The sequence below is a fragment of the Lathamus discolor genome, chromosome Z (genome assembly GCF_037157495.1).
Source record: "Lathamus discolor isolate bLatDis1 chromosome Z, bLatDis1.hap1, whole genome shotgun sequence".
In the NCBI taxonomy this organism is placed as follows: domain Eukaryota; kingdom Metazoa; phylum Chordata; class Aves; order Psittaciformes; family Psittacidae; genus Lathamus; species Lathamus discolor.
Genome location: NC_088909.1, coordinates 1,021,530 through 1,046,415, shown reverse-complemented (window position 1 = coordinate 1,046,415; position 24,886 = coordinate 1,021,530). Strand labels below are relative to the sequence as shown.

Sequence of the window (24,886 nt, the reverse complement as noted above, 5' to 3'; positions counted from 1 at the left end):
GCGGGCTCCTCGGCACGGGCCCGCGCCTGCGCGGTTGCGGTGTGGCTCTGCGCGGGGACGGGGTGCGGGGGTGAGGGCTCCGGTCGTGGCAGCCGCGAGCGCGGGCTCCTGGTGCGGTGCGGCGCTGCGCGGTGCTGCGCGGTGCGGTGCGGTGCGGTGCGGTACACCGCGGTACACCGGGAGCAGTGCCGGGGGGGCGGCGGCGGCTGGGCCTCTGGCGGTGGGAGCTGCTGCAGGGCGCTGCCATGCAGCACAAAGCCGACGAGAGGGGGGTTGCTGATCAGCGCTGTGACGGGATCCGGCTGCCTCCAGAAGCCGCACTTGCCTCGGAAGCCATGTGGTCAGCCGATGAAGTTGCTGAGCTGTGTTGCCTGCACTATAGGAACAGACTCCCTAAGCAGGGGAAGCCAGATCCAAGCAGGGAGTGGACTTCACTGGCAGCTGTTGTCAAAGTGGAGTGCACAACCCAAAGAGAGGATCTTGCTAGTCCAGGGACTCTGCAGGGTAAGACAGCCGTGGGGACTGGGGCAGCTGGTGGCAAAGGGGAGAGGAAGTGGCAGCCCTCGGTGCTTTTTTATTTAATACCTTTAAAAAACCCCAACCCCGTTTGTGTCTCCACCCAAATGCTTTACTCTTTGCAAAAGCTTTCACCACTTCTGCCGAGAAAGAGATGGTTATGGCGAAGCGCTGTTCTTCTCACGCTGTATCTGAGATGAAAGAAGTTTAGGAGGACCGGAATTGCTAATGTAAACCCTTGCGCAGGTGTGTTCAGCTGCTGCTTCAAAGAATCCTCGAAGGTCTCAGCTGGCTCTCCGTTAACAGGCTGCCTTATTATGCTGTGTGTTGGTGATAGTTCCCCCTTTCCTTTTCCCTTGCTGGCACTTCCATATTGCTTCACAAATTATATCCCACGCTTGCTTGCAAGTTTGAGGAATCACCTGCCAGTGTCGCAGGGTGTAGCCACGCGTACCAACCGTGTGCTGGTGCTCCTGCTATGGATCATAGGCCTTTTCTGGGACTGGTGAGATACTGTTTCCTTTCTGGAATGGGGTATGGCCTGCCTCACTGTATCTTGCCTTTGACACAATGTCCTGTGTGTTACCCCAATGACTTTATGAGAGCAGTGCTTCTGGTCACAGTTTGTTCAAGTAATAATGTTTCCTTTTTCAGTTACAAAGGAAGTTGTTGCTATGGGAACAGGAACAAAATGTATTGGCCAAAACAAAATGAGAAAAACTGGTAAGTATGGTGTTAAGACCAGATGCCCTGTGCTACCTTCTTTCTTGCTGGTGTCATAGAATCCGTGCTAATGTCCAAGGCTGAAACTTGAAGGCAGAAGTGTCAGGCAGGTTTCACCTCATTAAGAAGAGAGGGGTTTAGGCAGCCAGAATGGCTACCCTGGAGCTTGTTGCACTTGCTGCCTTAAAGGTGAATAAACTTCATATATGTGAAAATGTGTAGTTTAGGCCCTTTATCTGCATGCCCAAAGACTTCATAACTAAAAGCAAACCAAAGCACAAACAAAGTAATTGTGCTTCTGTTGCCTCTGACAGTCTAGTTTTGTTGTGGCCTGATGCAAAAGAGCCACTGCTGAGTTAGGGGAGGGATGGCACCAGGAATGTACTAACAGGCTGCTTCTCCTTTACCGTGTGTTCTGCAGCTAGCTAGTTTCATGTATTTGTACAATAGTGTGTGTGGCACAAACATGACTTCTCACAGCTACAACTTCTTACCATTTATTGTAGGATTTTGCTTTGCATGTCTGCTTCTTTACTCAGGATGTTTGTTCCCTCTCCTAGGAGAGGGCAGAAGCTATAGTAACTAATGCTGAAAAACGACTAACGAGGAAAAGTGTTTGCAAATATGTAGGTACAGGGCTTTCTACCTTCTTTAGGTAGATCTGCAGATCCTGTTCCTTTAGATACTGCAGTAGGCAGATACTGCTGGAAGTTTGACAGTGAGATGTGTAAATCTGGTAAATATCAGTGTTATTGACAAGAAAAGTAATTTATATTGTACATAGTGCAACAAAAGATTTCACCCAGCAGCTTAACAAACACTTAAAGTTTTCTGGATGCTATGCTTCATTTGAGAATATAAAGAGTTACCATTAAGAACAAACACCATGGGGGTTTTGAAGGAAGCCAGTGTTTATTCAACTCAAAGGATTTCAGATGCCGGAAGAGTTACAATTTGGTATTTAAACAAGTCTCTGGTTTGCTGTGGAGTCAAGAGTCTTATCCTTCATTTGTGTAGGCTATTGGCCTCCTTTTGTAGCAATAGGAATTGTAAATATCTTGCAGTAGCCTAATACCAATGTTAAACCTTCACATGCTAACAAATCTGGAGAACTGACATCTGTCAAATTTTGTTTGCTTTGTTGTCTCCTTTTTAGTAATCTTGCATATTGTTCTCATTTGGTTGTTGCTTCAGGAGATGTTCTGAATGACAGTCATGCTGAAATTGTGGCCAAGAGGAGCTTCCAGAGGTGAGGCATGAAGTTTATGTGCTGTTACTCAGTGCCTCTTGAGGTTGGTTGTTGTGATAAAAATGTTTTGACCTATAGCAAAATAGCCATATTTTGCAGCCTCAGGGATAAGAGTGCAATGAAAGAGAATGGTATTACTTCTGTGTAGGCAACACTTTTTTCCCCCTTTGCAACAAGGAGTTTAGCCTAATTTTTACACTTTTAGGTGGTGTGAAGGCCCTTTCACAAAAGCTTGTTTCTTTGTTCTTGTAGAGCCTCTGAAAATAGTAGGATCTGGTTTTATGTAATGTCAGTGCTGGTTTGATGAGTAGCTGTCAAGGGTAGCCTTTTTTCTCTTTCCTGCATAACAGCCATCTTGTTGACATTGAATAAGTTGGTTCAAGGAACCAAGACAGGAGAATAGTAAAACTACAGAGCAGATAAATGATTTGAGGAGACATTTAACTCCACTGAGTCTGACCCTGTCAGGTTGCTGTTACTAAGGTTCCAATGATGTGTTTGTGTTCATGGATTATGTTAGATCCCATCTATCTTTAGAAGCAAAACTTCCTTGCTCCTCACAGACTTCACCAGGAAAGGACAGGCACTAGTGGGTGTCTCATGTTTGTTATTTTCCCACGCATCAGAAATGAAGTAAATGTTTCATGAAGACTTTCTGCCTAACAGGTATCTTCTCCATCAGATGTGGCTGGCAGCTTCCCGTCAGCAATGCAGTATCTTTATTCCAGGAACTGAAAGTGGGAAATGGAAACTCAAACCGAATGTCGTATTTGTTTTCTTCTCCAGTCATACCCCATGTGAGTATGATGGAGTGAACTAGTTTCATTGCTCCCACTTGTAGAATCTTTTCTGCCCCCTGCCTTTGGTGGTTTTGGTCTGGAGTGAGTGTGAGGCAGTAACTCATGTTATTAGTATGTGCCTTCAGATGTACTTGACTGGTCCTTCACAGATACATTTGGCATTTTTTCTCACTGGATGTGATTTGTGAGAATTCATTAAATATTGTACATTCTTCGTTATATAGTGGAATGCTTCACTTTCTCTTTAGATGATTACAGCTACTATTCTATTTTCCAGAAACTAACATACTTGTCAGAGGTTCTGTCATATCTCCTGATTGCTTTGCTTTAAGTGTTGTCTCCTTGGATTCAAATTGTAATGAAATCATTGACAATTATCACAGTTCCTTAAAAAAAAACAACCAACAAGCAAAGAAACCCCAAACCAGCAATCCATCAAACACAAAACCTCAGAAGAAAAGCCATAACAATCCAAAATAACCCCAACCACACGGTCATGGTTTAAGCCTAGATGGTAACTGAGAACCATGCAGTTGCTTGCTCACTCCCCCGCTTCTTCCCTCCTGCTCCCAGAGGGATGGGGAGAAGAACAGAAAGAATGTAACTGCCATGGGTTGAGATAAGAATAGTCCAGTAACTAAGGTATAACACAAATCACTACTGCTACCACCAGTGTTAATAATGATAAGGGGAATAACAAGGAGAGAGAATATAAAAAAGGAAGGGAAAAATACCGATGAACACAAGTGATGCACAAACAATTGCTCATCGCCTGCCAACAGATACCCGACACAAGCAATGATCTAGGCCTTCTGGGTAATTCCCCCCAGTTTTTGTACTGGGCATGACATGCTGTGGTATGTAATACCCCTTTGGTTAGTTTGGGTCAGGTGTCCTGTCTCTACTCCCTCCTGGCTTCCCATGTGCCTCCTCACTGGCAGAGCATGAGAGACTGAAAAGTCCTTGATTGTGATCAGCACTGCTGGGCAACAATGAAAACACCCATGTGTTATCAGCAATGTTCTCAGACTCAATCCCAAACACAGCACTGCACCAGATGCTAAGAAGGAGAAAAATGACTTGTTACAACTGAATGCAGGACACACAGAAAACCCCAAACCACTAAAAAAATACCCAAACCCAATCAAACCAAACAAAACCCCACAAAACCCAAGCAACAAACTACCAAAACAAAATGGGAAAAAAGTGACAAAAACCCCCTAACAAACCAAAACCAAATTCCCACAAAACAACCAAAATTCCCACCTACAAAACAGCCACCTAACCCAAAACTTATGGGATGGATGAAACTTCATGTTTTGTCCAGGAAAACACTTTTGTTAAAAAACAAACAAACAAACCCAGTATCACAAAGATGAGATCTATTAGCAAAATGTAGGAATGAGACTTCCTGGTCTATCATTTTAATGGAGGTCTTGATGTTATCACAATCCTACCAGCATATTCTTCAACTGCTAGTCTGTTACCAGAGTGGAGAGGTCGCAGTGCTCTCAAAATACACCTCATTAGTACTTCACGTAGTGAATTAGTTGCTCATACTTTTTTGTGATTTTGATGGCATTGTTGGATTATACTATGATGGTTTTCTTTAGTAATGCAATATCAGAATAGAATCCACATCTATCTTCAAATTTAATAGCAAGAATAATTTCCTGACTGCCTTTTTCTCACATACCTGTCAGGCCTGGTTTACTTTGAACTGAACTTTAGAATTCTGTTTTGATCTTGTTTTAGTATTACAGATTAAAATTTACATCTTTATTTGATAGGTTATTATCTACTTACTCCTTTGAGAGTTGTATTGTTTAGTTAGATCAGACTAGTTTTCCTCCGAGTCTTCAGCACTGCCTGTGGTCTGTCAGATGCCAATGACACCTTTTGCTCTATGATTTTTATTTTAAATTTTACTTTTTTGATTATTTCTTGGGTAGAATGCAAAGCATGAAATTAAACCTAGGTTGGATAAAATTTCAATGAAGTCTGATTCTTAATTGTACATCAGTGTTTCTTGAAAAGTGTGTTCTCATTGTTAAAATTTTCATGAGTGTAAATCTGTGAAAGCCTGTAGCAGTCATCATAGTACTGCTGTCATGTGTTCCACTCACAAGAGATACAGGTTTGGCAAATTTTGATATTATTTCTTCTGTTCTAGGTGGAGATGCTTCTATTATTCCAATGAGTGAACCAGCGAACCAGCTTTGTAAGCCAGCAACTGGAGCTGATGCTGTTGGACAGTTAGCAGAGTGTAGAAGTAACCATAACCATTTGTGTCCAGAAGATAAAAGGAAATCAGAGAAAATGGCAAGTGGTCATAAAATCAAGAGAATGAAAACTGACAATGATGGTTATTTTTCCATAATCACTGAAGACCTGGCTGTTCAGCAAGGATCTGTGGAACGAAAAGATGACACAAATCCAGACAGCTGTGAAGGTTCTGCAGAGAGGCAAACAGCTAATAAGGAAACTACCTTAGGGAGACCAAAGCTAGCAGACGTTTATAGAACTGGAGCAAAATGTGTGCCTGGAGAGCTGAATGATGCCCGAATACCTGGGCTAGGTTATCACTGTGTGGGGTTATTACGAGTGAAGCCAGGTCGTGGGGACAGAACACGCTCAATGTCCTGTAGTGATAAACTGGCTCGCTGGAATGTATTAGGGTGTCAAGGAGCTCTTCTGATGCATTTCCTGCAGTATCCATTGTATCTGTCAGCAATTATAGTGGGGAAGTGTCCATACAGCCAAGAAGTCATGCGGAGAGCAATTATTGAAAGGTAAGTATTCTCTGGAAATCAGATCGTGTGTGTGGAGACAATGAGTTATGGAAGACAACATGTCACACAAATATCAGAACTTCATTCCAGGGTCATGTGCAGAAAATGTCAGTTTCTGCAAATGCACATTTTCAGAAAGTGGCCCTGTGGAGTATGGAGAAAAGGTGGCTCCTGCTGGTGGATCAGACTTGAAGATTCACAAAAGAATTTCCGTTAGATTCTGGATCTCCTTGGTTGTCCCGTCACAGAGCAGTGAAAAGCCGTTACCTACCAGAGTTTTCCTAAAAGCTTTCCAGCACAAAAAGCAGCTGGAAGGACACGCAGTCAGTGTAGTGAAGTTGAACTTTTCAATTTATTCAGTTATCCATACTCCAAAGAGTCATTCTGAGTAGTAAGTTTCCTTTTACAGAATTGTGTTGATGAGCAAAAGCAGCTTTTATGTCTTGCATCAGCACTCCTAATATTAAATTAAAGGCTCCCAAATCCATCCATCATATATGCAATCTGAAATTACTCCAAGTAAATGCATAGGTAGACTTTTGCACTGTCTTTCTGGTTGTCCTTACAGACCTTCATAACAGCCTTAAATTAACTTAGTTCTTCTGAAGATTTCGCTGATTTTAGACCCTGCTTTCAAACTAACTTTCTAGCAAGTAGAAGAGGCAGTACATTAAATTTACTTGGTGGGGAATTGTAGTAAAACCAGTTTACCTTTTGCTGTCTTTCTGAGCTTGGATCTGAACTTAAAATTTCCCAGGAGGTTAATATCTGGGTTATTGCATTTGCATATAAGTCCATCCCATGTAAAATTTCAAAATTATATTGTCAGCTGTTCTCAGTAGAAGGTTTTGAAAGCTGCTGTTCTAAAATTGTGACTGTTACTTGTGTCTTCAGATGGGCTGTGCACCCCTTGGAAACCAACATCTGGTCCTAGCAGAGAAATTGCTGTGGTGTGGTGGAGTATGTTTAGGTTTAGAAAGATGAGTCTGTTTGGCAACCAGGTTGAAAAGTCATGATCTCATGTCAGCACTTGTTTCTGTTCATATTCATAGAATCTTAGTATAGTTAGGGTTGGAAAGGAGCTTACCATCATCTAGTTCCAACCCCGCTGCCATGGGCAGGGACATCTTGCACTAAACCATGCCACCCGAGGCTCTGTCCAAACTGGCCTTGAACACCGCCAGGGATGGAGCACTCACAGCTTCCCTGGGCAACCCATTCCAGTGCCTCACCTCCCTCACAGTAAAGAACTTTCTGTTTATATCCACTCTAACCTTCCCCTGTTTAAGTTTGAACCCCTTACCCCTTGTCCTGTCACTGCAGTCCCTAATGAAGAGTCCCTCCCCAGCATCCCTATAGGCCCCCTTCAGATACTGGAAGGCTGCTATGAGGTCGCCACGCAGCCTTCTCTTCTCCAGGCTGAACAGCCCCGACTTTCTCAGCCTGTCTTCATACAAGAGGTTCTCCAGTCCCCTGGTCATCCTCATGGCCTTTCTCTGGACTTGTTCCAGCAGTTCCATGTCCTTTCTATGTTGAGGACACCAGAACTGCACACAATGCTCCAGGTGAGGTCTCACAAGAGCAGAGTAGAGGGGCAGGATCACCTCCTTCGACCTGCTGGTCACACTCCTTTTGATGCAGCCCAGGATACGGTTGGTTTCTGGGCTGCGAGCGCACACTGCAGCCGGCTCATGTTCATTTTCTCATCGACTAGCACTCCCAAGTCCTTCTCTGCAGGGCCGCTCTGAATCTCTTCTCTGCCCAACCTGTAGCTGTGCCTGGGATTGCTCCGACCCAGGTGTAGGATCTTGCACTTGTCATGGTTGAACTTCATAAGGTTGGCATCAGCCCACCTCACAAGCGTGTCAAGGTCCCTCTGGATGGCATCCCTTCCCTGCAGTGTATCAACCGAACCACACAGCTTGGTGTCATTGGCAAAATTGCTGAGGGCGCACTGTCCGTGTCGCCAGTAAGGATATTGAACAAGATGAGTCCCAACACTGATGCCTGGAGGACACCACTCATTACTGGTCTCCAACTGGACATTGAGCCATTGACCACAACTCTTTGCGTGCGGCCATCCAGCCAGTTCTTTATCCACCAAGTGGTCCACCTATCAAATTGATGTCTCTCCAATTTAGAGACAAGGATTTCTTGTGGGACAGTGTCGAATGCTTTGCACAAGTCCAGGTAGATGCCATCAACTGCTCTACCCCTGTCCATCAGTTCCGTAGCCCCATCATAAAAGGCCACCAAATGGGTCAGCCTGGATTTCCCCTTAGTGAAGCCATGCTGGCTGTCACCAAGCACCTTGTTGTTTTTCATGTGCCTTAGCATGCATTCCAGGAGAATGTGCTCCAAGATTTTGCCAGGCAAGAGGTGAGACTGACTGGTCTGTAATTCCCTGGGTCTTCCATTTTCCCCTTCTTTAAAATGGGGGTTATATTTCCCTTTTTCCAGTCATCAGGAACTTCACCTGACTGCCAGGATTTTTCAAATACGATGGCCAGTGGCGTAGCAACTTCATTTGCCAGCTTCCTGAGCAAAACTTCATGCTTCTGGGACACTTCACACTTGCATGCAAGCTAGTATCTCTCCCTCATCTGTCCCACCACTTCCATTTATGCTGATTTGAATGTGCAGTGCAAGCTCACCTTTTGTAGTTTTCATGCATTCTGAGGGATGCACTTCAGAATTCTGCTGTGAGACTGGGCCTTCAGCTTCTGTGAAGGATGAGATTTCTGGCTTCTTAAGTCTGGCTTTGACATACTTGTTTCTCATCCTCCTGCTCTGCAATATAAAAAGAAGCTCAATTTTTGAACCTGACCCACCATTAGGAATGATTGAAATGGCAGAGACAGGAGCCAAGGAGGAGAGGTACTCTGCTGGACTTCATATTCACCAACAATGAGGGGATCAGTGGGGATGTGAAAGGCAAAAGAGGCCCTGGTTGCAGTGACCATGAATTGGTGGAGTTCAGGGCTCCAAGGGGACGGAGGGAAGTAAAAAGCAAACTCACAACCATGGACTTCAGGAGAGCAGGCTGCTTGGAAGAGTCATGTGAGCTGTGTCACCTAGCGTGTGACAGCTTGCACTGGTCAGCTGGGAAAACACTGAGTTGTCTTAGACTGGAAATGCCAAGCGTAGGTGCATATCTGTGATGGTAAAAATCTGTCTGCTTCTTTGACCTGAGCTACACCCCGTGTAGTTATTTGTTATATAGTGGAATGCTTCACTTCACTGTGAACAGTATTCTGGTAACACAACTTGTCACCTCAGGGAAGTTTAGGTGAGGTGAGGTGCACTGCTGCTAAATGAAGAAACTCCTCTGCTGTGCACTGGCTTTCTTGCTCCTCACAACTCTGAGTTGATGAAAACCATTCCAGCAACAAAAGGTTTGTAAGCGGGTATTTTGCTTGCTTGGGAGGTTGGCTCAGTGCAACAAAGGCATCTGCAAGTTTTAAAGGACATTAAGTGGAACAGGGCAGAGTGAAGGGAAAGGAGGGCAAGAAGGAAACTCAGGAGCTGAACCTCTCCCATTAAGAGCCAGTTACTACACCAGTTCCTCTGAAAGGTTTTACTTTGTTTAATAACTCCTTTTCTCCGTGGCCTTGCATCCTTCTCGGGTGGTTATAAAAGAGGTCATAGTATATTAATTGGGGAAACTATAGCTATCTCTGCAGTGGACTTTACTGGATAATACTTTCCTTGCTCTGTAATACTTGATGTCTTTCCTCATACAATCATAATCCCATTCAATGTGTAGCAGTGATTTAAGGTAACACAGGTAAGATTATGCATAGAACTGTAAATGTATCTTGTATCTTTTTAGTCTTTGTTTATGAACTTTCATAAAACAGTCGTTAGTATAATATGGTTTACTGTGTAAACACTTTGATTACTGCGGTCTTTATCCTCCATATTTTACTTCCCTCAATTAGGAGGGTTAACTAGCCTTTATATCTAGACCTTTTTAAAAATCAATTAGTCGCATATTTTTTTAGGATGGACAAAGTCTTAACAAACTAGGTAGCTTTGTTTTTTTAGCGAGTACTTTTTTGAAGGGAAACATGCCCTCAAGCCTCCTTGTCTTTCTTCCATAACTCATGCTAAATTCAGTTTTAATGTAAAAAGTAACATATTTTAGATTATGGAGGGAAATGTGACAAAATCAGCTTTTTTGGGAAGAGCAGACTTAAAATCACTTGCATTTTTCCGTGCCTACTTTAGGTGTCAGCACATCTCGTGTTTACCAGCTGGTTTTGTCACCCAGGAGGTTAAGCTGCTGCAGTCAGATCTTCGGTTTGAGCACAGCCGTCAGGCAATTCAGGAAGCTCAGACTAACAGCAAAACAAAACTTGTGCCTTGCAGTGCAGGTGAGTTCACTTGGGCTAACTGCGTAACTGTGTGCGTGGAAGTCCAAATGGAAATCAGGTGGTTTTGCTGGTTTTCTAAAATGGAACATCATTCATTGCCAGTGCTAGAGGCAACATGTGACTTACAGCAAGAAATTAATTTCAGGTCAGAACTTAATTGTTAATAATTAATAATACTCAGCTCAGCCTCTAGTTCTCTGTAGGGAGTTTACAGACTGAATGAACACCTGGTTGATGCCATGAAGAATTTCTAAGCTAAACAAAGACAGGAAACAACCAGCTAAAGTAGAAGTTCTGAGGTCAATAAAACCCCCAAAATATCAAAAGGCTGCTTGTTTCAGTTAGTTTTGCATTCTCCTTGGTAACGAACAGGAGACTTGCCATGCTGAGTTATGCTTGTAACTGCTGCAGAAATCTGTGAACGTAAAAAGAATACAGAGTAGTATAGTGTGAGGGTTTAATTGATAGAGGGTTTGGACATTGCATTTTTTGTCGTGGTGATGAATGAATATGCAAGTCACGCTGTGATTTAGCAACATGGTCTCTTTTGGGAAAAAAAACAAACAATGGAGCTGCCACCATGTATGTATGGTTACTAGTACTAGTTAAACAGTTTCTTTAAGCTTGGACGTGCCTACCTTCTACCTTCATGTTTATCTGGCTTAACTGGAACTGTAAGTTATTCTCTTACAATAGACCTGATGATAAAATAAACTGCAAACAAAGGATTCCTGAATGGAATTCAGATTCTTTAGACTGGATTTTTTACAGGTGGCAGGAAGGAAAATATTTTGATTCTGTGAGATAGGAAACAAAAACCATAATTGAAAAATGCTGCCAGTTTACTTTGCAAAAAAGATCTGAAGCCAGCTGCTAAATCCGTGTGTATGACTTTCTTTCTGTACAGTTACTCGTAGCAGTCTGTTGAATAAAGATGAATGATGTTTTATCACACTTTTTTGCATATATAAATTATGCTGTGTTGATTTTTTTTCCTGAAGAGGTGAAAATCAGAATAAATTCAGGGCTGTTACAGAATCACAGAATCACAGAATCCCAAGCGTTGGAAGGGACCTAAAAAGATCATCTAGTCCAACCCCCCTGCAAGAGCAGGGTAACCTACAGTACATCACACAGGAACTTGTCCAGGCGGGCCTTGAATATCTCCAGTGTAGGAGACTCCACAACCCCCCTGGGCAACCTGTTCCAGTGCTCCGTCACTCTTACAGTAAAGAAGTTCTTCCTGATGTTAACGTGGAACTTCCTATGCTCCAGTTTACACCCATTGCCCCTTGTCCTATCACTGGATATCACTGAAAAAAGCCTAGCTCCATCATCCTGACACCTACCCTTTACATATTTGTAAACATTGATGAGGTCACCCCTCAGTCTCCTCTTTTGCAAGCTAAAGAGACCCAGCTCCCTCAGCCTCTCCTCATAAGGGAGATGTTCCACTCCCTTAATCATCTTTGTGGCTCTGCGCTGGACTCCTTCAGCATTGAAATATGCTTGATAGGAACATTGCAGCTGGTATTCTTAAAAGTAGAAATGTGTTCTTTTTAATATTTTGAGATTTGTGCTATAAAAAAAAAAAAAAAAGGATAGAAAACATTTTCGTGTTTAAGTAGCTTTTTACCTTTTCGTCAGAGGATATCAGACTCTGACCAGGTGGTTTTAGATAACTCCCCACATGTAAGGTGCAGTGTTCAATAACAGTTTTTTGTATTTAATGTTGTTTGACATTACACAGAATTTTAATTCAGCAGAGTGATACAGCATTGTACCTAAATCACAGTGCAAGGAGAGCATGGCAATTGCAGCATACAGCTGAATCATGATACAAGTGCGATTAACATAATCAGCTGCCATAATATGCTTTATAATTTATAAATTTTAAATTTATAATGCTTTTAATAATGCTTTTAGAAAGCATAAATTTATTACGCTTTTCCGGCTGGAGACCGGTAACGAGTGCTGTCCCTCAGGGATCGGTGTTGGGACCGGTCTTGTTTAACATCTTCATCGCTGACATGGACAGTGGGATTGAGTGTGCCCTCAGCAAGTTTGCCAATGACACCAAGCTGTGTGGTCCGGTTGATACGCTGGAGGGAAGGGATGCCATCCAGAGGGACCTTGACACATTTGTGAGGTGGGCTGATGCCAACCTTATGAAGTTCAACCATGACAAGTGCAAGGTCCTACACCTGGGTCGGAGCAATCCCAGGCACAGCTACAGGTTGGGCAGAGAAGAGATTCAGAGCGGCCCTGTGGAGAAGGACTTGGGGGTGCTGGTCGATGAGAAAATGAACATGGCCCGGCTGCAGTGTGCGCTCGCAGCCCAGAAACCAACCGTATCCTGGGCTGCATCAAAAGGAGCGTGACCAGCAGGTCGAAGGAGGTGATCCTGCCCCTCTACTCTGCTCTTGTGAGACCTCACCTGGAGCATTGTGTGCAGTTCTGGTGTCCTCAACATAAAAAGGACATGGAACTGCTGGAACAAGTCCAGAGGAGGCCACGAGGATGATCAGGGGACTGGAGCACCTCCCTTATGAAGACAGGCTGAGGAAGTTGGGGCTGTTCAGCCCGGAGAAGAGAAGGCTGCTTGAGGACCTAATAGCAGCCTTCCAGTATCTAAAGGGGGCCTATAGGGATGCTGGGGAGGGACTCTTCATTAGGGGCTGTAGTGACAGGACAAGGGGTAAGGGGTTCAAACTTAAACAGGGGAAGTTTAGAGTGGATCTAAGGAGGAAATTCTTTCCTGTTAGGGTGGTGAGGCACTGGAATGGGTTGCCCAGGGAGGTTGTTAGTGCTCCATCCCTGGCAGTGTTCAAGGCCAGGTTGGACGAAGCCTTGGGTGGGATGGTTTAGTGTGAGGTGTCCCTGCCCATGGCAGGGGGTTGGAACTAGATGATCTGGAGGTCCTTTCCAACACTAACTATTCTATGTTTCTATGATTCTATAATATGTAGGTTTTGAGCATCTTGAATGGCAAGATGGTATCATGAAGGAGAGAAACTGAAAATTGTCTTTAGAATTAATGCATGTGCAGCTGTTTTGCCTGTTAGGAACACAGGAAAATGGGAGAACTTAGGGAACAAAAAATGTCTTCCCCCTCTTTTTTCTCCCCCCTACAAAGGATGGGGAGGAGAATCGAAAGAATCTAATTCCCATGGGTTGAGATAAGAACAGCCCAGTAACTAAGGTATACCACAAACCACTGCTGCTACCACCAATAATACTGATGATAAGGGAAATAACAAAGGAAGAGAATACAGCCACACACCACCCGCCTACAGATACCCATCCCAACTGGAGCAGCGATCTAGCCCTTCTGTGTAGCTCCCCCACTTTATATGCTGTGTTATGGAATACCTCTTTGGTTAGTTTGGGTCAGGTGTCCTGTCTCTGCTTCCGTGTGGCTTCCCTTCCTCCCTGGCAGAGCATGAGACTCAGAAAGTCCTTGGTCAGAGTAAACATTACTGAGCAACAAACTAAAACCATCAGTGTTATCAGTGTTGCTCCCAGGCTGAAAGTCAAAAACACAGCACTGCACCAGCTACTAAGAAGGAGAAAAAATGACTGCTACTGCCAAACCCAGGACAGCAGTAGAAATTAAAAACTGTTTTCAGGATATAGCAGGACCGATTAGGTATACAGTTTTGTTTCTGTTAACATGTCACTGATGCTTTGCTACTTATTTATGAATCTATGAGGCATGGTATGCAAAGTTTCAGCATTAAGAAGTTTACAGTCTTAAGACAGTAATAAGGTAACCAGAATGGTAAAGGATAAGGTTGTTGTCACTTGCTATATCTTTGAACAGATTATTTTTATTTGACTACTAGATAATAATATTTTTTAAGTAAAGTCAACAGATATTTGATGTATGTCAGTTATCAAACTTAGAACGATTTGGAGTATACAATATATAATAAAATAATAGCACACAGTAAATAAGGAAGATGTAGACTGTCTGGTGCAAGTAGTCTGAATTATTTTGGGAAGCAGCATGGTATCACGTGAACACATGGAATGAAAGGAACTGTAAAGTTCTGCTTTTGTGATGAGAGCATATCCCGTGTTCATAATCATTTCTTCTATAGCTATCAGTTGGAGTGCAGTCCCTGAGCAGCCTCTGGATGTCACCTCAGATGGCTTCCGGCAGGGAACAACAAAGAAGATGATTGGGAGCCATCAGAGCAGGTATGAGAATGTTGTGGTGTCTGAGTGCAGGGATCTTTTTTGTTAGCACACACACACGTCTGTCAGCTCATGTGGTGCATGGCGTATTGTCAGAGTAGAAGAAACATAGGGAGTGAGGAAAAAGGGGAAAGGTAGGGAACTGGAGAAAGGGAAGAGTCACTGTGTAAGGGAGAGAAGGGGAGTTGGAATGGGAAAAGTTGATGAGGGTTAACAAGTTTATCCTATTTCTTTGTTTTCACTGTTGATTAAAACTAGCATTGTAGGTAATGGTGGTGGTGGATTACAATACATTTTTATTAAAATATAGATTATCATTGAAATTAGCAGAATTTTTACTTTGTATCTCTCGAGTTGGTGACTGTGAAGGAAATGTGTGTTCTGCAGGTCCTTTTTGTAGATTTCTTTTTCTGTAAGAGTCAAGCCAGCTGACCTGGATGTATAATTGTTAAAACTGTTGCTTTGTAATGTGGCTTTCTGCTTTAAAGTTTTAAAATGTTGTGAAATGCCTGTAGCATCTTCCTAACACAAAACATGCCACTTTCCAATAGTCTTCTTGATGCTGTGCTCTTTAAGAAACATGATAATCCATGTTTAAAGAAACAGTTACACATTTTTCTTGTGGTTGAGAGGAATTACTTGTAAACATCTGCAGACAATCTTTCCATCTCTCTACACCTTTCTTGGTTTAGGTGAAGTGACTAAAATTAGCACTGGTCTGTGGAAGTTCAGCTTGAGGGTTGCTGTCATGTTTTGCTTCTTCACTGCTTATACTACGGTTTATCAATGGTCATGGTGTTCTTTTTTTCCTGGGCTTTCTGGGAGAAAGATGATAATCCTGACAGTAGTGAATAGGTAGATCTTGAACAATTCTAGTGGATAATTCATTCACATGCCTGAGATTTGCATGTTCTGAGCTTCTCACTGACTGAAGTTTATCCTGGTATATCCTAGTATTTCCAGTTTTCCCTGAAAGAAGAGGACTAGTAACTTTGTGGTCTGTGGTCTGCAACATTGGTTTGTGGGGTATTGCTAGCACAGGTGACCTGGGTGACTTAGTGTGTCTTTTGAGACAGGCTTTATGTGCACAGTGGAATACTAGTTTTCATTAGGTGGTATGTAATGTATCCCAGAAGATGTGTGAAAGATCAGACAAACCAAACAACCTCTTCTTCTCAGTAGGCTCAAATTCGTTACGTAGCATTTGTGGATCCTCAACTCTCAAACTCTAGAGCCATCTGCTAGGTGCCAGTGTGCTGTCGGAACTTAGTTACTGTTGAGAGCTCCTCCTCCCTTTTATGTGTGCCCAAAATTTACTAAAACATTCAGAAATTATTAGTGAGGACCTACAAGACTGTGTGACTTCAAATGCCTTGTTTCCTTAGGAAATCAGGATTAAAAACAATGTCTGTCAAGGAATACGTAAACTGCACTTGTGTGATAAATGGTCACAAAAGGAACTTCCATCATGAAAATAAGGAATTTATATCCTTATTGGCAGTGTGTGTTTAATAATAAACAGGACTTTATTTTCCTCAAGGAATCTCATGGTGTTTCATGGGGGGTGTTGTTTAGAGTTTCCTCCCCCTTAGTATGCTTGATAACACTAAATATCAAGGAAGGTAAAGCTGACTGACTAGAAGGAATTTCTAGGTAGATGTCTGGTATGTGCTTTTGTTAATACTTATTTAACTAAAACACCAGAAACTACAATATGAACCACTGACAGATTAACATGAAGATGAAATTTTAGAACATCTTTGCATGCCAATTTTGGGGTTCTTAAAGAACATTCTACCAAAATAGAAAGGTTTTTTTGACTGGTGGTTTTTTTCAGTGTTTCTGGAGAATCAGTCTGCACTTGTTGGAGAACTCAGTCATTGTAAAGACAAGTGTATAAAGAGAATTTACTTAAATACAGAAAATAGCTGGGGCTCTCAAAAATGAACCATGCTTTATAAACAGCTCTTCTAGTTGCGTTCTCTTTGGGGAAGGTGAGGAGCTTAAAGCTGACTGAGATGCATTTGGTATCTTCGAACTTTGACTCACTTTATTTTTTGATGAGCCTTTTAATATTTAACTGCTTTGCAGCTGTTGCTGTGTGTGTCCTTGTCACACTATTGTGAGAAGGACAGCATTGTTCCAACTATTTCTGCTGATTCTTTTATTTGTTCTGAATAAGTCTGCCAGTTTGAACAAGCCTTTCAAGTCTCCTGTGCTTGTTTGATCACTTCTGGGGCTAGTCCTTCTGGCTCAGCCTTGCTGTAGTTGTGAGCTGATGATGGTGCACTCTCACACAGACAACAATGTGGGGATATTAAAATGTTCTCTGCAAACTGATAAGAGTGCTGGCTGGCACCATGGTGGCAACAGAGCTCTTTGTCAATACGACATTTAAAACAAAGTAAAAAAGCAGGTGGGCAGCTTGGATGGGGTAGGAAAAGTTAAATTGTTGAGAACTCTCTACATTCTTTGAGAAGTGAAAATGTTTTTCATCAAAAACATTCAGCTGGGATGTAATACTGTGAGCTGTAAGAGGAAGTACATTTCTGAATCCTTTTTCCATCAGAATTCCTGATTCTTATTTTTTTTTCCCTTCAGATCCAAGATCTGTAAAGTGGAACTCTTCCATACATTCCAAAAGCTGGTGATGAGTATTCCACATGAGGATCTGCCAGACACTCTCCGGTAAAGACATTTTTGTTAGATTTAAAAAAGTGATTTCAAACTTAATGAAACTCAGTAATTACATGATAATACCAGAATCTGCTCATGAATCTCACTTTTGATAAGTTCATTGTTAAAATTTGGTCTTTGAAAATTATGGCATGTACTTGGTGGGTTAGGAAGACGTCTTGGTCTTTTTAATCACCTCCATGGAGAAATAGGTATCAGATCTCATGTGTTAATGGCAGACAGAAGAAATTGCAGTTGGGTTGTTTGGAGTTAAGGTAAGAATTCGGGGCAGCTGATCTGTTCTGAAGGCTTACTTCTTTTGAGAAGGGTAAACTCTGTTCCTGATCAGTGGGGCATTGCACTAGGTCTGGTGTCTGTAGCTGATGGACACCTCTGTAAGCCTCTTCAACTTGCTGTCTTTGCAGAAAACTCTACATTTTGTTTGTTTGTCTTCTGAGTCAAAGTGGTTTTGTCTGAAACAGAGTTTGAGGAAGAAAAAGTTTGCTGGCTTTTTTTGGTTTTTTGTTTGTTTGGGTTTTTTTAGAAAACTGTAGGCTACAATCTTTTTTCATCCAAGTGTATGATGGATTGAGAGCTAGTAAGGTGAGAAGTTGTAGGGCTCTTTCTGCTATGCATGTATTATGAAGACTTCCTGGAAAGACAGAAAGTTGACTGAGGAAGCTACACTTGCTGGTTTCTTTTACATTATTAGAAACAAGTTTGGTTTATCAGACTGGAGTTTCTTGTGATAGTTGCCTGGTCTGGCATTGCATTATGTGCATTACATACCTGGTGGTATTCCAGCCAGAACAGCTACCATGGAGCTGGGCTTAGTTTTACATACACAAAAAACTTAACTCTCACTTTGGCTTAGAGATCTGAATAGATGTAGAAGGCTCCAAATCCATTGTCTTGGAAGGATTAGTTTATTTTAGAGTCATTTCCAGGTATGATTTCACCAGGGATGTGATTACACCAGCTGCTAAGCTAATTTAACTGCTGGTAGCTGCTGAGGGTGGTGGTCCCACAGCAGTCTCTGGTGCTGATGGCTGCAGATTCCTGTTTTCTCCCTTGTATCAGCTGCACTTCTCCAGCCTCATGGTGAGCCAGTTCAACTAGCTTATGCTGCAGAAAACAATTTCCTTGTCTTCTACGTTTTCTATTGGACTGATGGGCTGAATTGGCTCATGTAAACCACGTAATAAATCCTTTGCAAAGGTCATAAGAGGTATGTGTAGCTGGGAGAAAGGAAGATGGGCTGCTTCTGCCTTTCATGGTACCAGTGTATTAGATGAGGTGAACCTAAAATAAGTGTGCTCTGGATTTTTATTATTAGATCTTGCATGCTGTTGAGTTTCTTGCAGTTACCTTTTGTGTCTGTAGAAGTCTCATAACTATTTTAAAGTTCTAATGTCAGCATGAGCCGTGCCACTGCTGAAACAGTTTCAACTGATTCTATAAATAGAATACACTCTTCTTCAGGTTTAAATATAAAATTGTTAACCTCTTTTGAGCGGGGGTTTTTCTCACTTGTTCAGCCATCATAACATCCTCTGAGCAGAGTGTGGGCAGTGTGAGCTGTGCCTTGTTGGGTAGGTGACTTATTGTGCTGATCATGTGCTGCTTACATAAAGTCACTTCCCCTCAGGGCTTTTCTAGACTCCAGTGGCTTTGTAATTTCCTTTGACTTTTTTGTCCTTTACCATTTTTCTGCTTGGGTTTCTCCTGACAAAGTCCAGCTGATGTGCAGATGTGGCTGCACAAACTCGATTTATACAGTAGAGGTGCTAGCTCACCAGTCAGCTTGTCCAGTTGCTTTCCTGTTGGAAGTCTTTATTTTTCCTACTCTTCACATAGAAAGCAAAATTAAAAAAAAAAAAAAAAGTGTTTGTGTTGCAGTTTCCTCCTTCTTCTCTTTCCTTTTCTACAGAATATTCTGATGTGTTTTCTTCCTTTTTCTTCCTTTCCTCCTTGTAGTTTGAATTTGAGTGGACTTCAGATAAAAAAATCCCACACTTTCAAGCTGTTTCCTCTAAACTCGTGTGTATTTAAGTTACCCAGCTCCGTATCTTCTTCCCATTCAAATGCATCTTATGTCCTCCCACAAATGTTTGGTTTTGGTGCTATGCTGTCACCTAGTTTCCTTTTTCCACTTTGCCTCTAAGTTCCTGTTTTGCTTCTTCTAGTCCAGTTCTTGGTCTCTTGCCACCCATCCTTTCTGCTTCATCAAGGGAATCTCATTGTGTTGTCCTTTAAAATTTGCTGAACAGTTTGTCTTGGTACATTCAGACACAAGCCATTCTTTACTCTACTTAACGCTTCCTTCATCTAAGGTTGTCCACTGTCAGACCTAGGATACTGGGGCAGTTAAAGCTTTACATGGAACTAGTGTACTGCTTCTGATGTTCTTTTGTTTTCTTCTTTATGGTGTCTAAAGCTGCTTCTCTGGCTTCTTGTGCCTTCCCTTCTCTTTTATTCTTCACTTCTCTCCAGAGGATCGATGTGGGCACTGTTACATTGGAAAAGGGAGAAGGCCTACTGGGGCAGAGCTTTGCTGGCTCTCCAAGATGCTAAACATTACACTGAGCAGTTGTTTTTGTCAGGATTTAGTTTATTTGCTTTCAACTGAAACAGTGAAGGAGGTTGTGTTTAGCTGGCATTAGCTGCTTCTTCACGAAGAACCAGATAGTGCTGTGTTGTGCTGTTACACTTTCTTCCTTTCTGATAATTTCTATGACCTCTGGCTTCTGAACCTTACTTATATTTTCATACATGTCTCTAGCTAGACTGTCTAAAGTTACTTGGTTTTTTATAACCTCCGCTTGCCATACTCCATTCTCTTCTGTTGTCTCCCTCTCACATGTTATTTCATGTTAATGTTTTGAAATTACTGGTACACAAATCTGTCATTCCCCACCATGTTTTTCATGCTCATTGTCAAAGGTGACGTGTTGTGTGGCAGTGTTGTGCCATTGCTAATCTGAATCGTTATGTAGAAACCTCTGCAGTATTATTGTTATTTGCAGATCTCTTAGTGGTTATATGGCAAAGGAGGTTTTTTGCATTTTTGGTTGTTTTCCCTGCTGGTAGAAAAACTCCATGCTTTGTGCATCCCCTGAGGAAGTGAAAGACTTCTTTTGTCACACAGTGGTACTCACCATACAGAGTCACCAGGCCTTTCAGTTTGTGCAAGGTGTGGCTGGCTCTGCACCCCTTTGTCTGAATGTAAGGTAGGCTTTGTAACATAACCTGCCTCAAGTGTCTCGTTGGGCTTATTACATGGATCACTGATTCTCTTTTCTCTTAAATTGTAGCCAGGAGCCGTCACGATTAGGATTGTGCTTTATTCTTTGTTCCCATTCTGCCTGCAGTAGGAACAATTCCAGTGACACCTGATTGGAGGGTGTGGGCTGTTGTACAGAGCAGTGCAAGGACTTTCAGACGACTTAAAGATACATTATAGAACCTTTGTTTGAGGTTCATGTTTAAGGTCTTTTTGACAGTGTTTATTTGTGAAAAACAGAAGGATGTCACCAGGTGACTGCTAAATATTTCCCGATGGAATGAGGGAGGATGATGGTAAGGAAGTGTCAGCCTAATGAAAGTAACTGTCACGAGAGAGGTGCAGATTCAGTGTTACTGATGTTCTCCAATTAAAACTAAACCAGAACAACCACCATATCTGGAAAGAATTCTGTTGCGACTTTCTAGTACCTTTTCCATTTTTTTTTTAAATTGGTACATGAAATAATTCCTGTGGTGGCCCCACCACTGCATGTAGGCCTGTGGAGCAGCTAGGTCCTCTGCACTTTCTATACTGCACATCGCAAATGCTTGTTTAGGTCTTTGCCAGATTGTAGAGTCTTTTAGTGAGTAGTGTATTCTGCCTCATAAAGATTCTTCATAATGATCTCAAGACTTGGTCTTTATTTTTTTAATTACTCTGTTGAGGTTCTACATCTTTCTCTGTGGGATTCATTTTTTCCATATCTCAGATGACACTGGAAAAAGCCACAAAGTTATTTTTCCTATTTTTCAATGATACATTAAAAATCTGGTCTCCCAAGCTTAGGCACAGCAATACAGTGACAGTGTTCCAGATGCTGCAGAACCTTATGTTACTGTTAGAGCTTGTTGTGTTTGAGCAGACCTCACTCAGAAAAAGTCAGAGAGCTAACTCAGCATCTTGCCTGCAGTGACTGCATTCTGTCTGTAGCTCTGAAGGAGACACTAACAGAATCAGGCCCTGTATGGTTTCCTGGCCCCTGTCATTGTGGATTCACATGAGATTTTTACATACTGAAGCTCTGTGAGCTTTTGCCCTCTTAGATGTGATTCATTAATTTTTGTACAAAAGTAATGTTCTGTCTCATGCCTTGCGCTTACATCAACATTTTTCATGTGCAGAGTGACTGGAATCTCAAAAGTATATTTTAGTTCAATGTAAATGTTTGAATATGTGGTTAAAGAGGTAGAGTTTGTTGCTGAGAAGAAAGTACTGCAAGAGTGCATTGCTTTTCTTTGCAGGTTGCCTTGCTAGTGAGCCCATTTTTGCTCAGCTTTCCAAGTAGCTGAGCACATGAATTTTTTCGAGCAATAATGATGATTTGTGTAAGACTTTTCCAAGAGTACAATACCTTTCAGAATGAAACCTGTGGATCACATCTCATGTCCGTGGCACACAGCCATCAAAATCACTGTCTCTCTCTTTCATAGTAGTGTAGGGGCAAGATTAAAACAGTAAAAAGAAACATAAAAGGAATGTAGTCAGGCAGACCTGGGTAGGCAGTAGATCATACAGTTGTACTGCACTTTGCCTGGGGCAGCAAACTAGCACTTCTGCCAAAAAAATGTCACAGGTTCTTTATTACTGATGCTCAGACTCTCAATGGCCCAGCCACAACTGAGATACAAATCATGCGAGGGATTTAGGTAGATGTAAGTGCCTTGAATTTGAAAGCATTTTTCCCATATATAGATTGAAAATTTCTTAGAAGCTTAATGCAGAATTTGAGCATGAATTGAATAAATCTGTTTGATTTTGGCAGCTCTTTGAGGAAGCTGTTTAAAATGCAGATTTCTCTTGCATCCACTGTTACATCCTATAGTGATGTTGTCTGCTTGGAGAATGAGAGCCCAAGAGGCTGCACTCACATGTGCTCTTGTAACTACTACAGTGGGGTAAAAATACTGAGCTGCTCCTTGCTGTCTATCCTGCTTTTGTGCTGCGTTGTCCTCTACTGTCTCCTGTAACAGTTTTCAAACAAAGGTCTATTGGAATGATCTAGGTTAGAAGAATCTCTGTGTTTTAATTAAATTGTATCACACTGCTGGATATGAGTTGAAGAGCTGTTGATCTCATCATTGTGACCTCATAAGTACAAGTAGCTGTGTTTTGAAGATATAAGCAGCATCTAATGTTAGCTATTCTGTGATAAACAACAAATATAAGTCATTAGATGATTTTATAGTGAAGAAGGGCAGGGTCAAGATCTTAAACAAATATGTCAGACGTCCTTGAAGTGCAAGAAGCATGCTAGCATAAAAGAGTTTCTTTCCAAAGAAAGATTTGGTCATTATCCGTGACTGTAAGCATGTAAGCATGCATACCGCACCACAGGGTATGGTTTTGAGGTGGAGCAGAAGGTGCAGGTAGTTTGTACCATGTCTGAGGTACAGGTTGGGAGTACCTGGGAGAGGGAGAGAAAGAGGAACAGTTTACCTATGCTAAGGATTTGGAGGTGGTTGTGGTGAATTGACCTTGGCCTTTCTTGGACCTGTGTTGTTCTGCTGAGGTTGTAGGGAGTAGGTGCTTCATGCGGAAGGGGAGCAGAGCACCAAAACTGCTGAGTCTCTTCTGCTTTAGAGAGAAGATAAAAATATATTTTCTCCTTTGTCTCACTCTTCTCCATTATTTTGTGTTGGAAAAGAAAAGCTATCTTCTTTGCCCTTGTCACCTTCCCTTCCAGCCAGCAATCATGTCTGTTCTTCAAGTAGAACAAGGCTACTTGTTCTGCACCTATCTCTAGCCACCTTTTCAGCTTTGCTATGACATTTCTTTGCTATCATGGAAGTTTTCTATAACCTGTGGTCACACAAACAATGACACTTCTGTCGCTGGAGAGTGTGTGAAGCATGGAGAGGGAAGTGGTTTGCTTCCTTTTGTAAGACTGCTGGCAGTGTCTAGATAGGTACACTAGCTTCAGGGTCTGGCCTCTCCAGGTCTTGTCTAGAAGCACAAGCAAATTTCACTTAGTAGCATGAAAGAGCTCACATGGTATCATCATGTGCTTGGGTGTTTGGGTTTTCGGTTTTTGGTGGTTTTTTGGTGGTTTTTGTGTTTTGTTTTGTTTTTTTTTTTTTTCATTTTGTAGCATTACATTCAATAGGGTAATAGAAATGCTTTCTGTGTTGTGTATTTCCTGCCAGGATGAAGACTCTAGAAACCTACTGGGACTACAAGGAAGCTGCAGTAAATTATCAAGAAGCCTGGAAAGTGCTGCGTAGCCAAGCCCTGATGGGTTGGGTCAAGAATACCAAGGAATACCTGCAGTTCACATGAGAATACATGTGGCTGTGTACATCCAGCAATGAGCTCTGGTGCACAGATACTGCTGCAGTTCAAGGACCTGGAAAAGCTATCCTCTAGTTTGTCCCTGCCCATAGCAGCAGGGGTGGAACTAGATGATCTTAAGGTCCTTTCCAACCCTAACTATTCTATGATTCTATGTGCTGTAAGGAGACAGTGAAAAGGAAAGCAATTTAAAGAAGTCTTTATTTTAGTTGAGTTGAAGCCCCTTTTTATTGAAATATAGAAAAGAATCATTGTAGACTTGAAGTTCTGAGCTGCATGAGACAATTATGCCTCAAAAGAAAGGAAGAAGTTATGTGCTATCCCCTGTTACCTGAGGGTATGATCTATCAACCGTAGTCCATTGCAGTGGAAGTAATGTAAACTGAAACTAAAGCAGTGCTATAGCCATCACCTGTAAATTTTACTGCTGCTTTTTTCCCCCCCCCTCTTCATAACGTTATGGTTGGTTTTTGTGTTGCTGGGACAACCCTGATGTGTAGTAAGTAATGTTTTTATAACTCTTGGCTCTCCTTGTCTGGCTCCTGAAAGAATTTTCCACGTCCCCCAACCCCATTGCTTCTAACCGGAAATGTGGGTTCTGTTAAAGGGTCTTTTTTTCTGGAATTCGTTCATGTAAGCTTCTAGTTACTAAATACAGCCAAAGCAGAAGTAAAAAAGTGCTGGGGAGAAGCAGTGTCAAATAATACCACTTGTGATCTACCTCATGTGTCTGTTTTTATTTCAGGACTTCACCAGATACCTGTTCATCTGCTTTGCTTCTGTGGGAAGCAAAGAAACCTCCTGGTTCAAACCTGTCAGTCCTGTGTATTTCCTGGCAAACACTTACCTACTTTGCAGTGTTTCAAGTGCTGTCCAACCCCTGTCTCCCCGTGATACATGGTTAATTAAAAGCAGGGATACCTTAACCATTTATGTCACTGTTTCCTGGCAACTGTTCATTAATTACGTGGCAGAGGTGG

At 42.1% G+C, this 24,886-nt stretch overlaps 1 protein-coding gene across 1 annotated transcript; it reads left to right on the top strand.

The window, feature by feature from the left end:
- The first annotated feature begins 114 nt into the window (after positions 1–114).
- Positions 115–24,832, top strand: ADAT1 (adenosine deaminase tRNA specific 1). Its single transcript, XM_065662331.1, has 9 exons — positions 115–504; positions 1,171–1,239; positions 2,434–2,488; positions 3,155–3,285; positions 5,462–6,080; positions 10,311–10,456; positions 14,560–14,659; positions 17,258–17,344; positions 23,762–24,832. The coding sequence occupies exons 1-9, from the start codon at positions 246–248 to the stop codon at positions 23,892–23,894; spliced, it is 1,599 nt and encodes a 532-aa protein (XP_065518403.1). The 5' UTR covers positions 115–245; the 3' UTR covers positions 23,895–24,832.
- Positions 24,833–24,886: the final 54 nt, after the last annotated feature.

Bases quoted from the DNA above. Each gene is read 5' to 3' on its own strand.
- ADAT1 (XM_065662331.1), top strand. From the start codon at position 246: ATGCAGCACAAAGCCGACGAGAGGGGGGTTGCTGATCAGCGCTGTGAC. The intron at 3,286-5,461 runs GTGAGTATGATG...CTTCTGTTCTAG, and splicing joins CTTCTCCAGTCATACCCCAT to GTGGAGATGCTTCTATTATT. The intron at 6,081-10,310 runs GTAAGTATTCTC...TGCCTACTTTAG, and splicing joins CGGAGAGCAATTATTGAAAG to GTGTCAGCACATCTCGTGTT.